Here is a 16,123-nt window from a genome sequence, read left to right on the forward strand (position 1 = left end):
TTTCTGTGATAGATATCTAAGAGTAAAATTGCTGGGTCATAAGGTAGTTCTATTTCCAGTTTTTTGAGATACCTCCATACTGATTTCCATAGTGGCTGCACCAATCTTCAATCCCACCAGCAGTGCATGAGGGAACACTTTTCTCCACATTCTCGCCAGCAGTTGTTGTTTGTTGATTTATTGATGATAGCCATTCTGACTGTGGTGAGGTGGTATCTCATTGTGATTTTTATTTGCATTTCTCTAATAATTAGTGAGGTTGAACATTTTTTCAAATGTCTGTCTGCCATCTGTATGTCCTCTTTAGAAAAATATCTCTTCGTGTCCTCTGCCCATTTTTAAATTGGGTTATTTATCATTTTGGTGTTGAGTTGTTGTTTTTGTTTTTTTTTATAAATTTTGGATATTAACCCCTTATCAGATGTATCATTGACAAATATCTTCTCCTATTCAGTAGGATGCCTTTTTGTTTTATTGATGGTTACCTTTGCTGTGAAAAAACTTTAGTTTGATGTAATCTGATATGTTTATTTTTTCTCTTACTTCCCTTGCCTAAGGGGAAATATCAGTAAAAATATTACTAAGGGTAATGCCTGCAAATTTACTTCCTATATTTTCTTCTAGAAGTTTTATGGTTTCAGATCTTACATTTAAGTCTTTAATCCATTTTGAATTTATTCTTATATACGGTGTAAGGAGGTGGTTCAGCTTCATTTTCTTGCATGTGTCTGTACAGGTTTCCCAGCACCATTTATTGAACAGACTGTCTTTACCCCAATGTAAATTCTTGTTTCCATTGTTGTAGATTAAATGACTATATAGGCATGGATTTATTTCTGGGCTCTCTATTCTGTTCCATTGATCAATGTGTCTGTTTTTATGCCAGTACCATGCTGTTTTGATTACTATAGCCTTGTAGGATGATTTGATGTCAAGTATCGTGATACCTCCCACTTTATTCTTATTTCTCAAGATTGCCATGGCTATTCAGGGTCTTTTATGGTTCCATATAAATTTTAGGATTAAACTTTGGCATTTTAATTATGATATGTCTTGGTGTGGGCCTCTTTGGGTTCATCTTGTTTGGGACTCTGTGCTTCCTGGGCTTGTATGTCTATTTCCTTTGCCAGGTTAGGGAAGTTTTCTGTAATTATTTCTTCAAATAGGTTTTCAAGTCCTTGCTCTGTATCTCTTCCTTCTGGTACTCCATTGATACGAATGTTGGTACACTTGATGTTGTCCCAGAGGTTCCTTAAACTTTTTTTTTATTATTCTTTCTTCTTGCTGTTCTGATTAGGTGTTTACTACTACCTTATCTTCGAAATCACTGAGTTCAGCTGCAGCCTGTGCCCTGCCTGGGGCCACCTAGAATGAGCCCCAAAACAATCCACAGATGGCCACCACCTGCACTGGACTTGAAGGTGCCTGGGAGAGGCCAATCCTCGAACCAAGACTAGCTTCCTCTAATGCCAGCCTTGTAGCTACTCAGCAAGAAGTATGGGGTACACTGAGCCAGATGCTGTTTATGTGGGGTTGAGAGATTTTAGGAAAGTCCTCAGCATTAGCCAAGACAGGCCATTTGTATGGATAAGCCACTGGAAGTGGCTTCGGTGGGCATGCAAGTTGGGTGGGGTAGGGTCTCAGGGAATCAGAGGGCGGGGAACAGTGTCACACAGGTTAATGGAGACTCAGATATGGTGCCTAAGTCTGCATGCTTGGAGTAGTGAGGGCTCAACAAAGGAAGAATGGCTTCTGCTAGCACTTCTTTCTGGGAGAAAGCTGCCCCTCCAGCCCTCGCCCTGAGCCAGACAATTCAGTTCCTCCCCATATGTCCCTGGTACTTTTCAAGCTGTTGCTCCAGTACTGGAGCTCAGAGCAAGTGAGTCCATCAGCAAGTAAGTCTGTGTATGGACCCTTTGAAAGGAACACCTGGGACTCTGTCACACTCTGTTGGTTTTCACAGAGTTGTGGGGACTTCTTTTCCAGGCACTGGAACCCTGGGCTGGGGAGCCTGGTATGTGGCTGGGAACCCTCACTTCTCAGGGGGAACCTCTGCAACCAAGATATCCCTCCCCATTTTAATTTGCCACACATAGGTGTGGTACCAGCCCTTTCCATGTCTCTGCCCCTCCTATAAGTCTCCATGTGGCTTCTTCTGTATATCCTTAGTTGTAGGATCTCAGTTCAGCTAGACTTCAGGCAATGATGGTTGTTCTGTAGTTTAGTTATAATTTTGATGTGATCATTAGAGGATGTAAGCACAGCATTTATCTACTTTGTCATCTTACCAGAAATCTCTCTCACTTCTGCCCTTTCAAGTTTGGGGCCTCTTTGGATTTCAGAGGCAATTTCTACCACATTTGAAAGTGCTCCTAACCTTTTACCAAATCACCTGTAAGGCTGTATGCTCTGAGTGGGGTCCAGAGCAGGGGAAATCCCTGCAGCTGGTCTAAGCTGCAGTGAAAGCCACTCTGCCCCCCTGAGACTTACAACTTGACAGTTCCTATAATGCTCAAAGTATTGGTGGCAGATAAGTTGTGTAGGAAGCCTCTGTCTAGCCCTAATAGGAGAGTCACAGAATGGACCTTTAAGGAGTTAGAGCAAACTCATCCCCTGGTCCAAAACAATCACTGATGCTTTAAGAAGTAGCTGCTGGCTTGCTAATATACTATAGTAGAGATGGCACACCTAAGCATGGGACATTAAGTGACCATGCAATCCGGGAAGTCCATCATGAGTACCAAGCCATAAAGGTGGGCACTGAGCAGCACTCCATCTTTGAGGGAAAGGGGTATATACTGATATCAGGCTTGAACAGGTCCTAAAGGCATAAGTAAATTACATGAGCCCCAACTCCCACGGCATCTACTCCTGCTATGGTGCCAGCTTTCCTTCAACTCATACTTATGGCCTCTTGAGTTTTTGATGACCAGGTGGACTGAAGGAGAAAAAGGTAGGCCTGATTTACAGATGGTCACACCCACTATGCTAGCATCTTCTAGAAGACTGCTGACACTTAAAAAAGAATGGGAGAAAGTGGAAAGTAGACAGATGGTTCAGAAGATAAAGCAAAGCATATGTTTTGCTACAGCTGGTACTGAAGGCTTATTGGGGCTCTATATCTGAAAGTAAGAAGTTTTAGTTCCCATGGGGCCATTGAGGCAAGAACTAGCTCCACTCACGACAGGGTAACTGAAACCAGAGGCTTGAGTGGGGTTCTACCAGCTATGGAAAACATAAAAACCAAACAAACTGGGATCAAATGAGTTTAAAATAAATATGTTTAAGATACCAGAAAAACATCAAAGACAGATTAACATCTATGAAGAGAACTCTAAATTAGTAAACAAAAACAGACAGAGATGAAAGTAGAATAGTGGACAAGAAAAGAAACTTAGAAATCCTGGAAATAAAGTACACATAGAGTATTCTGCTACATGAGATATCTTAATAGACCTGAAAAACTCCAGATTGGACATAACTGAAGACAGAATTAGTGAATTAGAGAGTACTACCAAGGAGTTCACTCAGAATGCATCAAAGACAGATTTAAAACATGAAAAATAGTTAAGAAACAAGGAGGACAAATAAAGAGATGCTAACATAGGTCAAGGAAGAATTGAGGAATTCCAGAAGAAGGAAATGGAGAGAATGACAGAGAAGCCATATTTAAAGTGTGAGTGCTGGCAACAACTAAAACTGAGGAAAGACATGAGCTTGAAAGTATTTAATGAATACAAAGTGGGGTAAGTAAAAATAAATAGGGCATGGTGAGATTCAGATAATCCATGATAAATCAGGCTAAAGATAGGTAACCTACCAAAGACTGACTGTAAGACTGACAGCACACAATAGATATCAGAAGACAATAGATATCACAAGATGATGGAGAAGAAGTATCTTTTAAAAATTGAGGGAAAATAACCTACCATCCAAGAATAAGTGCAAAATAAAGATAAAGACAGTTTCAGACATACAAAGATGAAGAAATATATCACCCACAATCCCATACAGGAGTCACTAAAAAATGTAATTCAGTAAGAAGAAAAAAGCACTCAGAGGGAAGGGGTGGGAGCAAGAAATAAAGGTGAGCAAATTGAGAAAAATGTTGGAAAATACAATTTATTGTAGACTCTGAAGAAAGTAAGTTCCGAGTCCAACTATTCCACCCTTCTTAAGTCCTTACATGGTATTGCCTCACATTTTCTCTAACTTGAACTTGTTTAGCTCAGATATTTTGTTAAAATGCTACAGTTCTTTTTACAAGTAACAGAAAAAAATTTATTAGGACAGATTTTTTTTTAAAACATTGACTTAAATGTTTAAAACACTAAAAAATATTTTAAAACAATCTGACAAACTGCATATGTGCATTCAAAAAATTTCAATATTCATAATAAAATATACACAAATTAAAGTAATAATTATGCCACTGTTCTTTTGCATTGGTAATCTTTTTTAAATGTTAAAGCCCAACACTGGAGTTTGTAGAATGCAAGTGAGAAAATAAATTTTACAAGCTTTCTAGAGGGCAACTTGGCAGTATGTATCCCAAATCTTGAAAGATAAATATATTTCTATGTACCTTTTGATCTACCAGGGGTGACAAAAAAATGTATTCACATGACTTGTATTTCATCTTTTGTTATTGGTATATATTGAGTATTACAATTTTAATACAGTTTTTTTCTTTCTTAAAATGTGTATACTTTTTTTTTTGGCACCCTCTGTAGGTATTAACCCCAAAGAAACAAAACTGTGAGCAAAGAAAAACCAAACTAAATTATCTGAATCATTAGAGAAATTAAATAATTGTTTTGCAGTAAATTATTTCACGTCTGTCTCCCTGCTAGATAAAAGACAAACTGCATGTCAGGAGGGATGGTGACTTTTTCATCACTAAAACTCTAGTGTCCAGCACATTGTCTTGCAGGGAGTACAGGCTCAATAAGTATTTGTGAATGAATAAATATAAGGACTATTTACTATATACCATGCACTGTACAAGATACTTGACATATGTTATTTCACTTAGTCCTCACAAATCACCTCCATTTCACAAATAATGGTTAAAAATGACACCAAATACAGACCCTTCTTTTTTGAGTTCACGAATTTTTAGCAAAATGTTATTTAAACCATCTTTGTGTAAATCTGAGGTTTTAACATACCATGAAATACAAAAATAATATAAAAAGGCATTATTTTCCAATCCAAACATAAGTTTTCTGGATGGAAACTGTGAGGTATCACTACAGCAGACCAGTTGCACCATGTTTACAAAGATGTTCAAGGGACTGAATATGTGTGAAAAAGTTATTCGGAAAGATGTCAAAATTATCCTGAAGCTCATGGCTCATGGTTTTCACTAACTATAGCTTGGCTTCAGCATTGTGTCTCACTTGAAAACAAAAATACTACCACATAAATTTCCATTAATACAAGAGTGGTTAAATACATTAAATTATGGTACATACATGGAGCAGAATACTCTATATCCAATTAAAAAGTAGGCTAGATCTATGTGCATATTGGAAGGAGGCCCACGATATATTATCATGTGGAAATATGAATAATACTTTGTAAAATTAAAATCACGCTGTTAGGTAATTATGCTGCATTATATTACTACAATGATAAAATGTTATTTTTATAACTATGTATGAGATAATCCTAAAAGTACAGACACCAAATTGTTAACACTAGTTACCTCTAAGGAATAAAACAGAGATGGGACTAGTGAGCCTCCATTTTCTTTTTATCACCAGTACATATCACTTGTGTACCTTTATAAATAAAGAGGCAGAGAGGGCAGCGAGGCTGGAAGGGACACGGTGTGGATACCAAAGCCTCCCACCAGAAAACATACTCAGTGAAGTCAACTCTGGTTTTCTTATGCTATTATAAAAACAGTGTTATTCTTACTCTCAAATGTTTCAGAAGAAAATTTTATATATGAAATAATAATAGAGTAAATGGACTGAAAAGTTAACAAATGGTGAAACTTGCACATTTTTATGTTTGAAATTATATATAAATACATATTTATATATAACATATATATAAAAAAGAGGGTAAAGCAATATAGCTATTTCAGCGAATAGTTGAATCAAACACATCATTCTTGTCTCTTTAAAAAACAGTCATGAAAGACAGCCTTAGGGTTCTAACATAGCTGGGTGCATGCTCAACAACTTTAGTTAAACAAGAATTTGGAATGAATCTGTTGTCCTATTTCATCCTTGATGTTTTATATTACGGATGAACCAATAATGTTCTCATTCCCAATTTTCCCTTTTCCCGTCTTTGGGCAGCTATTTCCCAGGTACACTTCCTGGTTGTGGCCATCAGGGGGCAGAATGACTCTATTGCTTGGCCATCAGATCAGGGATGACAGGGAGGCAGTCAAAAGTCCAACAGGGTCTCAAAAGGTCTTGCAACAGGTATGACTTGGGCAACATGTGTGAGCAGAACTCTTACAGCTTGTGACATCATGGCATAGCACACCAAAAGCAATGACATTTAAAACATTAAATTACTCATCTTCCATATTATAATACATATGTGCATACACACACACATAATTATTGTATTTATATATCCTCAAGCCCTTAAGTGCCAGTAATAATTTAATTGAATCAGGCCATAGAGGAATTTGTGTTCCAGGGCGTTATCAAAAACAGTAGAGCAATCTGCCAGTAATTAGTGGAGCCTAAGATTTGGGTGTAATACCAACAAAGGCAGACAGCTTAATAAAAGATTAGGGAAAGAGACAGTCAAAGAGAGCCTTGTTAAAATCACTGTCACTGCAGGGTGACAGCGCACCCTCTGAGCAGTGACATCAGAGGCTCCTATTGCGGGGTAAATAGACATCATTAAAACAGTCCAACCAAGTCACTAAACAAACACACAACAACAGAAACAAACCCGGGGTGTGTGTGTCAATCAATATCCAGGATTACAACAATATATTACCGAAAATGTCTAGTTATTAACAAAAATTTTGAGATATGCAAAGAAACAGAAAAATGTGAACTACACACAGGGAGAAAAGCAAGCAAAAGAAACTGCCTGTGAGAGAAGCACAGATGTCAAATTTAAAAGACAAAGACTGAAGGCAGCCATTATAAATACAACATGATCAAAGAAATAAAGAAAACATGCTTTAAAAAGTAAAGGAAGGTATAATGACAATGTTTCATTAAGTAGAGAATATCAATAAAAAGATAGAAATGTTTTCTTAAAGAACCAAATGGACTCAATTAAGAAAATGAAAAGAAAACAGAATGGGGAGATTTTTTTCAAATCAGATATCTGATAAGAGAATTACATCTGGAATATATAAAGAACTACTACAACTCAGTGATAAAAAGACAAATAACCCAATTTAAAAATGGGCGAAGGATCTGAATAAACAGTTCTTCAAAGAAGAGATACAAATGACCAATACGTATATTAAATGATATTCAACACCATTAATCATTAAGGGAAATGCAAATCAAAACCACAAGATGCCGCTGCCCACCCACCGGGGTGGCTATCATCAAAAGGACACCCAAGCGTTGGTGAAGATGTGGAGACTGGTGCCCTCACACGCTGCTGCGGGCAGTGGAAAATGGTGCAGCCACTTTGGAAAACAGTCTGGCTGTTCTGTTCCGCAAAAGGTTAAAAATAGAATTACCCTATTATTCAACTCCTAGGTATATATAGCCAAGAGAAATGAAAACATATGACCACACAAAAACTTGTACGTAAATGTTCATAACAGTGTTATTTATAATAGCCCCAAATCTCTAATCTGATGCTGTCCAATTTATCTATTTTTTCTTTGCACCTGGGCTTGCTTACCTCATGGAAACTGGTGCAACTGCCTCCATACACAGATTCTTCTCTAATGCTCTGGCACCATGAAACAAACCTCATAGAGGAAAGTGGATGGGGCCACTGAGTTTTGGAAAAATGAAGAAGACAGACCAAATGACGGACCAAATATTCTGGTGAGAACAGGAAAGCTAAACTCTCTGAGGTCTGCTTTAAGAGAAATGGGGAAACTCTGAGAAAGTCCTTTTTAGGGTGTGCTATGCTTAGTGGGTATATGGGTATCTCTCATTTCAATGGTGAATCTGCCTTTGGCCCTCCGAGCTGGCTCTACAAGGGAGCTATCAGGGCAAGTTTCCCATCAATTACATCAGCAATGGATCCAAAACATTATGGAATAAAATCTGAAATAGTATAGCAGGCTAGTGAGCAATTTAAGGATATCACTGAAAAACTTCATATATACTCTGTCAACACAATAACATAATCAATGCAAGAAAGCCCACACTTTGCCAAAGAATTTCTATTTCACATGAGTTTATTTCAACAATCGATGTCTCACTAGCACTATAGGGGAAAGATGAATATATAGCCACAGAACAAAACAAAAATATGTGGCACCCACAACACACTTTTTTGATAATTTCAGAGTAAAAGTATTTGTTACAGAGAAGGAACAAGGTGGGTAGAGAAGTTAATAAGAAACTGCAGAAGAAAAATATAAAATTACTAAAAGTATTTCAAAATAATTTCTCCAGTTTGTAATTAGAATCAGGAGAATTTCCCAGCTGAGGATAATTTTACTGCTGCTGCCCGAGATAACGATAATAGCTCCATTTTCTGTACGTTCACTCCCTTCCATGCACTGCACTCAGCCTCTTACATATATTGACTCACTTCCTCTTCATCTGCAACTAAAGTGACCAGGGAAGATCCTCACAGTTCCCCTGAAGCCCTTACTCTGCCCGGCAGCTCTGAAGTTCTTCTAACTCCTCACTGTTCTGAGAGGAGCTGGGGGTTCTTTTAAGCCAATCTCCACAGGAAGGATTCAAGTTTTTTCCATCCTATTATGTTGATTTTCTAGATCATCCGTTCTTCCAAACAAACATTTATTATCAACTGTTTTCCAGCGACTGTTCCAGACAGAAAAATAAAAGATAGTACTCCACCCCAAGATAGAGAAGACAACAGAGAGATTGTCAAGAAAAGAACAGAGACTACTAGGGGAGCTCAGGAGAGTGGGATATCAGGAAAGACTTCCTGGAGGAGGTGACATTTGAGCTGAATTTTAAAGGCTGACTAGAAGTTGGAAAAGAAGGGGGAAGGGCATGCTGGGTATAAGGATAGCATGTGCAAAGGCATAGATAGGAGGGCATGCCCATGCAGGGAATAGCACGCAGTTGATCAATGCTGAAAGGTACAGTGCAAGGGTAGAGGTGAGGAGGTCAGAGGGTTTCCATCCCCAAGGGTCAGACTAAGAAGACTCACTTGGGCAAGGATCGAAAAACCACAGAAGAGTGGTCAACCAGGCTTCCTTTCAATCCATGGAGCCCTCTGCTATTAAACTGACCCAAATACACATGCCCAGCGTGCAAGGCCCTTCAGGTGTTGTCTAAACAAATACCTCCTCACACGACCACCCTCTGCTTCAACGAGGCCTTGGATCCTGTGAGTCCCTTTTTTCTACTCCCACCCTTTGCAGACCACTTTCGACTTCACCTCAGGCTGTTTGAATAGCCTATAAACTCCACAACTCCTGTGTAGACTTGTACTTGACCCTTAATAGCAGCAGAGGGCAGAAGAGGCCAGTAAATACTTTAGGGACTGCTGGCATTTCTACAAGCTCCCAGTTGACATATGCTGTGGGTCCAACGAGAACAACTTAAGTAGTGAAGGGTTAGAACAGCACTTTTCATACTATCTGAGGTGAAAGAGCTCTTTTGAAAATTTCCAACCTATCATGGAACACTACTTTCAGAAAACAAAATAAAAATATAGTCAATAATATTGTAATAACTATATATGGTGCCGGGGGGTACTAGACTTATTACAGTGATCACTTCGTATATAAATGTCTAAGGTATATAAATGTCTAATCACTATGTTGTACACCCAAAATTAATATAATGCTGTATGTTAATGGTAACTGAAAAATAATAAAAAATAAATTACAAGAAAAATTAAATTTTAAAAAAGACATGCAAAATCTAAGTCCCCACTTTGTATTATTGGATTCAATAAACATAATCTTCCCCTGCCAATGACACGGGTCAGCTGAGCAACCCCTGAGTTGCTCAATCACTTCCTTCCACGCACACAACTCCAATTGCAGGCACACGAGAAATCACGGCCTGCTCATAACCAGGTCTAACTCCCACTGTTAGACTTTATGAACAAAGGAGGGGATGTATGAGAAGGATGCAAAGAATGTGCTTTGGGGCGTCATGAATATATTCCCCACTAAAATGCAGTTTATGCAAAACAGCTTGTGAGGAGTAGCGTCCCAAACATTTGACCACCTACCTTGCCACTCTCCCTCGAAGATCTCCCAAACCGGAGAGCTGACGCAGCTCCAGAGTCTTTAAGGCAGAATTAGTTCCATAGCTAATGTTGTCCCGGGCCCGGATCTGCTCCTGGAGTACCTGGGCAACACAAAACACCACAAGGGAGTCACTTAAGAATGTACATGATGCCACAAAACCATGGCATTCTTTAGGCAAAAATAAGACTGTTTAACTTCTTTCGTAAGAGGCTCCTTTTTAACAATCACCTGATGTATACAGAGAACCAGGGGCTTAGAAAGAGAGGGAGACCTTAGCGATCATACCTGCACCAAGTCCCTTAATTTACCAATAAAAACGCTGATACTTGGATGTCGAATGACTTGATGGAGGTCCAGCTGCAGGAAGAGGCAAAGCCCAGACAAGGACACTGGACTCGGTCTGTCGTTCAAAGTTCTTCCCACCACTTCCAGGCTATTTTTTGATAGTAAATCCTTATATTTATTAGGAAGTAACAAATCAAGAGCAAGGAGGGGAGGGGGGACATCAGACAGGTCCAAATTGTGGTTCCCCTACTGCGTAAATGTGTAAAGTTCCCCTACTGTGTGATCCTGGGCAAATGTGTCCAGTCCCTGAGTTTCCTTTTCCTCATCTGATAACAGGAAAGGTAACCATGCTTAAGGCCACTGGGACTAGTGCGTAAGACGATGCATATAAGGCGCTCAGCCCAATGCCTAGTACACAGCAAATACAGCAAATGCCAATCTTCTTTCTAGTGCTTATTCCATAACAATATTTACACTGGAATGGCAGAATGGTGTCTCATAGGAAAGACATGAAATGAAAGCAGAACTGCCTGAAGATGAAGTGACCCAACATAGAAGACGCATGACCTCATGGAGCATCCATCCTGGGAAATCTTCAAAGGAATGATAGACATGATAAGGTTATCCCTGGGGTTTCGTGAGCACGTAGTAGGAGCTGCTGACATGGACCAACTCCACACAGGACCCCTGTGAGGGAGCTACGCAGGATTCCCATGTTACGCACAGCTGACATGATACGTCCATAGTCACACAGGGAGCAAGTGGCTAGCCAGGACTGACCTAGTGGCCTGGCCCCAGAACTCTGCAATGCTGCCTGCCCACAGCAGGAAAGAAGCTGAAGCACTGTAACAGACAGACAGACAGACAGACTAGAAAACCTGAGTCCTAGGTAGCAGGAGACCACTCAGAAGCAAAGGGTTACATCATCAGATGTTTCTTTGAACATTTTCTTGTTCTTTGACATACCTCTTCCTCCCCACCCCACTTCCTCTATGACATTCTGCTCTTCACACTCCCCCTCACCACTACCACCTTCTCTCTTTTCAAAGAAAAAGCTTGTGGTTTCTTGTCGCCTTTTCCTTACAACCATTTTTAAAACAATTTTTCTATTTGCTTGATGTCAGCTTAAAGATGTATTAATTCTTTCTTGCTTTCTTTTGTTGTATTCTTTTTTGTAATTTTAAAAGATGAGTACTAAGTTCCTCTATTTTTATTATTTCTTCCTTAATAATGAAGACTTTTTTTTTTTTTAAGTATAGTGTTTTCTGTGTCCATAGGTTGGGTGTGAAGTGTTTTCTTTTTTATTGTTTTAATTTCAGTTTTGAATTCCTCTTTGATCTAAGAATTACTTACAATTGTGTTTCTTTATTTTCAAGCAGTTAAGTGTTTTTCATCGTTTTTACTATTTCTAATTGTGCTGGATTATGATTAAAAATACAGTCTGTAATATATTTAATGTTTTGAATACATTAAGGTTTGCCTTGTGGAACAAAATTGATTTTTTTATTAGTTTCAGGTGCACAAAATAACAGAGTGATGAGACATTTATATACCTCACAAAGTGATAACCCCAATAAGCCTATTAGGCATCTGACACTGTACAGTTATTACAATATTATTGACTATATTTCCTGTACTGTACTTTATATCTCTGTGACTATATTGTTATAGTTGACATTCAATATTATATTAGTTTCAGGTATATAGTACATTAGTTAGATATTTATATAATTTATGAAGTGATCCCTTTGGTAAGTCTAGTTTTTACAAAATTATTGACTATACATAGTTTTTACAATATTATTGACTATATTCCCCATACTGTACTTTACATCCTGGTGACTATTTTGTTACTACCAATTTGCACTTCTTAATCCCTTCACCTTGCTAACTCAGCCCCTAACCCCTTCCCATCTAGTTATGATTGATTTTTTAAATGCTCCATGCAAAAAGCTATTCAAGGATGGTAGATGAGGGTAAAAGGGATCAAATATATGGTGATGGAAAGAGAACTGACTCTGGATGGTGAACACACAACGCAACATATAGATGATGGATTATAGAAATGTACACTTGAAACCTATGTATGTAACTTTACTAACAATTGTCACCCCAATAAACTGTAATTTAAAAAAAAAAAAGCTATTCAAGGAACAAAAGTTCAAAATTGTTAGACTGAATTTGCTGATTTCATTATTCATTTTTTCCTAGATCTTATTTATTTTTATCTACTGAATCTCTCCGGCTGTGATAAAGGTATTATGAATTCTCCTACTGTAAAGTATTTTCATTAAGTCATCACATTTTTAATACTTTTTAATATATATTTTTTGCCATTTTATTTGGTACATACGGATTTATGATAAGTGGCCATAACCATTATATAATAACTTTCTTTATCTTCTTTAGTGCTTTTAATATTAAGTTTCACCTAACCTAATATTAACATTGATACTATGTTTCATAAATAATGAAGCAAACACTTGTTTGATCTAATTGTACGCCAGGCTCTGTTCTAAATGCTTTAGGTATGTTAACTCATGTAATCCTCACAACACCCTATGAGGTAGTACTACCGTCCCCATTCCCGAGGTGGTGAAATCTCAAAGTAGTTAAGTAACTTGCCCAAAGCCAGTCAAAAACTGACTGATGGCCGGCCCAGTGGCTCAGGTGGTTAGAGCTCCGTGCTCCTAACTCCGAAGGCTGCTGGTTCGATTCCCACATGGGCCAGTGGGTTCTCAACCACAAGGTTGCCAATTCAATTCCTCGACTCCCGCAAGGGATGGTGGGCAGTGCACCCTGCAACTAAAATTGAACACGGCACCTTGAGCTGAGCTCCCGGATGGCTCAGTTGGTTGGAGCGTGTCCCCTCAACCACAAGGTTGCCGGTTCGACTCCCGCAAGGGATGGTGGGCTGTGCCCCCTGCAACTAGCAATGACAACTGGACCTGGAGCTGAGCTGCGCCCTCCACAACTAAGACTGAAAGAACAACTTGAAGCTGAACAGAACCCTCCACAACTAAGATTGAAAGGACAACAACTTGACTTGGAGAAAAGTCCTGGAAGTGCACACTGTTCCCCAATGGGGTCCTGTTCCCCTTCCCCAATAAAAAAAATCTTAAAAACAAAACAAAACAAAAAAAAACTGACTGAGTTGCGATTTGAACCAGGGAGTCTGGCTCCACAGACTGCTCTCAATCATGACACTACGTTGCTTTATTTGTTTGGTTTTCATTCATCCATTCATCTCACTTTATACCGGGGGTGCCAAAAAATGCATACACGTGACTTGTATTCATCTTTTGTTGTCAGTATATATTATTACAATTTTAATACAGTTTTTTCCTTTCTTAAGATGTATATACATTTTTTTGGCACCCTCTGTATTTACAATTTATGTTGCTTTTCAGTATTGTTTCCTTTCTCCTTTTCCTAATTTTGACTGGTTTAATCAGGTTACCATTGATTGCTTTTCCTCCCCTTGTTAACTGGGGAATGTTCCTGGACACTGCTATTCCATGAATAGTTACCCTCCCTTTCCCAATGTTCATAACCATACACACGTCTACTCCAGGCTCTGTTCTTGCCCACGCGACACTCCCCCTCTCCTCAACATGTGACACTTAAACCACCTTTTTGTCCTCACTCCTTCACCCTTCAAACCCAGATGACTTACTTGAAAGGATTTTACTTTTCTCTCCTCTTGCCCTTCCCCACCTCAATTAGGTTTTGCTAACATAACTCAATACTTCTAGTTGGGCTATCATTAGAATTTTGCCTGTAGAATATCTTTTCTATTCCAATATTTTTTTTTCTTTTTTAGCACTTTTGTTCCAGGCATTTCTCAATACCCATTTACATGAAATGACATAGATCTTTTCTTAAGGACCATTGATTACCTTTGTGCTTTTCCTTTTCATTTTCCCCTATCTTAGGGTCTCTGTGCAAACTCATTGTTTTTTGGTTAGTCTTTTCTCTAGCATTTTCCTCAGATCAGACACTTGGATGAAAGACTCTTTGAATTCCTGCCATGTCATTAATCATCCTTCCCTTACCCAGAAGGGTGAGTGATAAATTGAAAGGGTATAGATTTCTTGACTTAAAGGCCTTTCCACCCAGTCAATGTCAAGACTGACAGGAAGTCGGATGCTTCTTCTATAAATACCTTGGCTCCTTATACTTAGAAGCTGGTAAGATTTTTTTCCTCCATCTTTGGAGTTCAGGAATTTATCAGAATATAAAATATAATATTAAAGTATAAAATATTCTGAATATAAAATATAAAAGAGCCACCTAACTGTGGCTCTTTAAAAAAATTTTTTTTCAATTCTACCTAGAACTCAGTGAACTTTTCATTCTGTAGTCTCAGATTTTTTTTCAAGTCAGGTAAATTTTCTGCTGCTATGTAACCATGGTTTCTTCATCTGTTTCTTTTGTCTCCTTTCGGAACCCCTATTATTCATATGCTGGGTATCCTGGATCTGTCCTCTAAGTCTTGTATCTTCTTCCGTATAGTTTTTTTCCTCTCTCTTTGTATTTGGCTCTCATGTTTCACCACTTTTTCTACTTTGCCTTGGGGGCAATTAATTCAATTCATAAAAGTAACCATCCTTGTCTCTAGTTCGTCCACTGACTTAAAGATTTAAGTTCAGGGAAGAAATTCTATGTTGTACCAGGATTTCCTGAAGTGCTTTGTCTTAGTCAGTGGGGGCTGCTATAACAAAATACCAGACTGAGTGTTTTACAAACAACAAACACTTATTTCTTGCAGTTCTGAAGGCTGGGAAGTCTGAGATCAGGGTGCCAGCATGGAAGCATTCTAGGGAGAGCCCTCTTCCTGGCTTGCAGACAGTTGCATTTTTGCTGAATCCTCACATGGTAGAGAAAGGAAGCCCTAGTCTCTCTTCCTCTTCTTATAAGAGCACTAATCCCATCATGGCAGCCCCGCCCTCATGAACTCATCTAAGCCTAATTACTGCCCAAAGACCCCACCTCTAAATGCCCAACACATGAGGTGGGGGCAGGGGGGGTAGGGCTTCAACATATTATTTGGGGAGGACACAAACATTTAGCCCATAGCATGCCCTAATTATTGTTCATTCAAGGTCTACCTGTTTCCTATTTCATTCAGGCCTGTTCTAAGTGTTGTACTTATTCTTCTTCTCTCCAGCTGCTGGGCCCCCCTTTGGTGTGACGTTTCTTTTTGTTCTCTGCTCATTGGAGTGAGATTAAGCCACCACCTTCCCATTACCTTCTGCACAAATCTAGGGGTTTCTTAAGGATACATTTATGTGTATCTACTTGTAACTATTTATTTCTAGAAATTTGATGATTTCTGATATACTGACAATTTGCAAATGAACAGAAAAGCCCCATTAGATAACATAATTTGCATGAATTGTTTTTATGCTCTCTTTTCTTAACTTTTTAAGTATAACATAAATGCACTTACATACATTGTTTAGAATTTTCAAACTT

General features: G+C 38.6%; 1 protein-coding gene across 2 annotated transcripts in view; it reads right to left on the reverse strand.

The window, feature by feature from the left end:
- FAM81A (family with sequence similarity 81 member A) overlaps positions 1 to 16,123 on the reverse strand; it is a 65,863-nt gene that overhangs the window by 17,879 nt on the left and 31,861 nt on the right. For both annotated transcript variants that reach the window (XM_074327655.1, XM_074327654.1), the window contains exon 4: positions 10,342 to 10,460. In XM_074327655.1, coding sequence (XP_074183756.1) covers positions 10,342 to 10,460 — 119 coding nt within the window. The remainder of the gene's footprint in view (positions 1 to 10,341; positions 10,461 to 16,123) is intronic.

The sequence above is a fragment of the Rhinolophus sinicus genome, linkage group LG03 (genome assembly GCF_036562045.2).
Source record: "Rhinolophus sinicus isolate RSC01 linkage group LG03, ASM3656204v1, whole genome shotgun sequence".
In the NCBI taxonomy this organism is placed as follows: domain Eukaryota; kingdom Metazoa; phylum Chordata; class Mammalia; order Chiroptera; family Rhinolophidae; genus Rhinolophus; species Rhinolophus sinicus.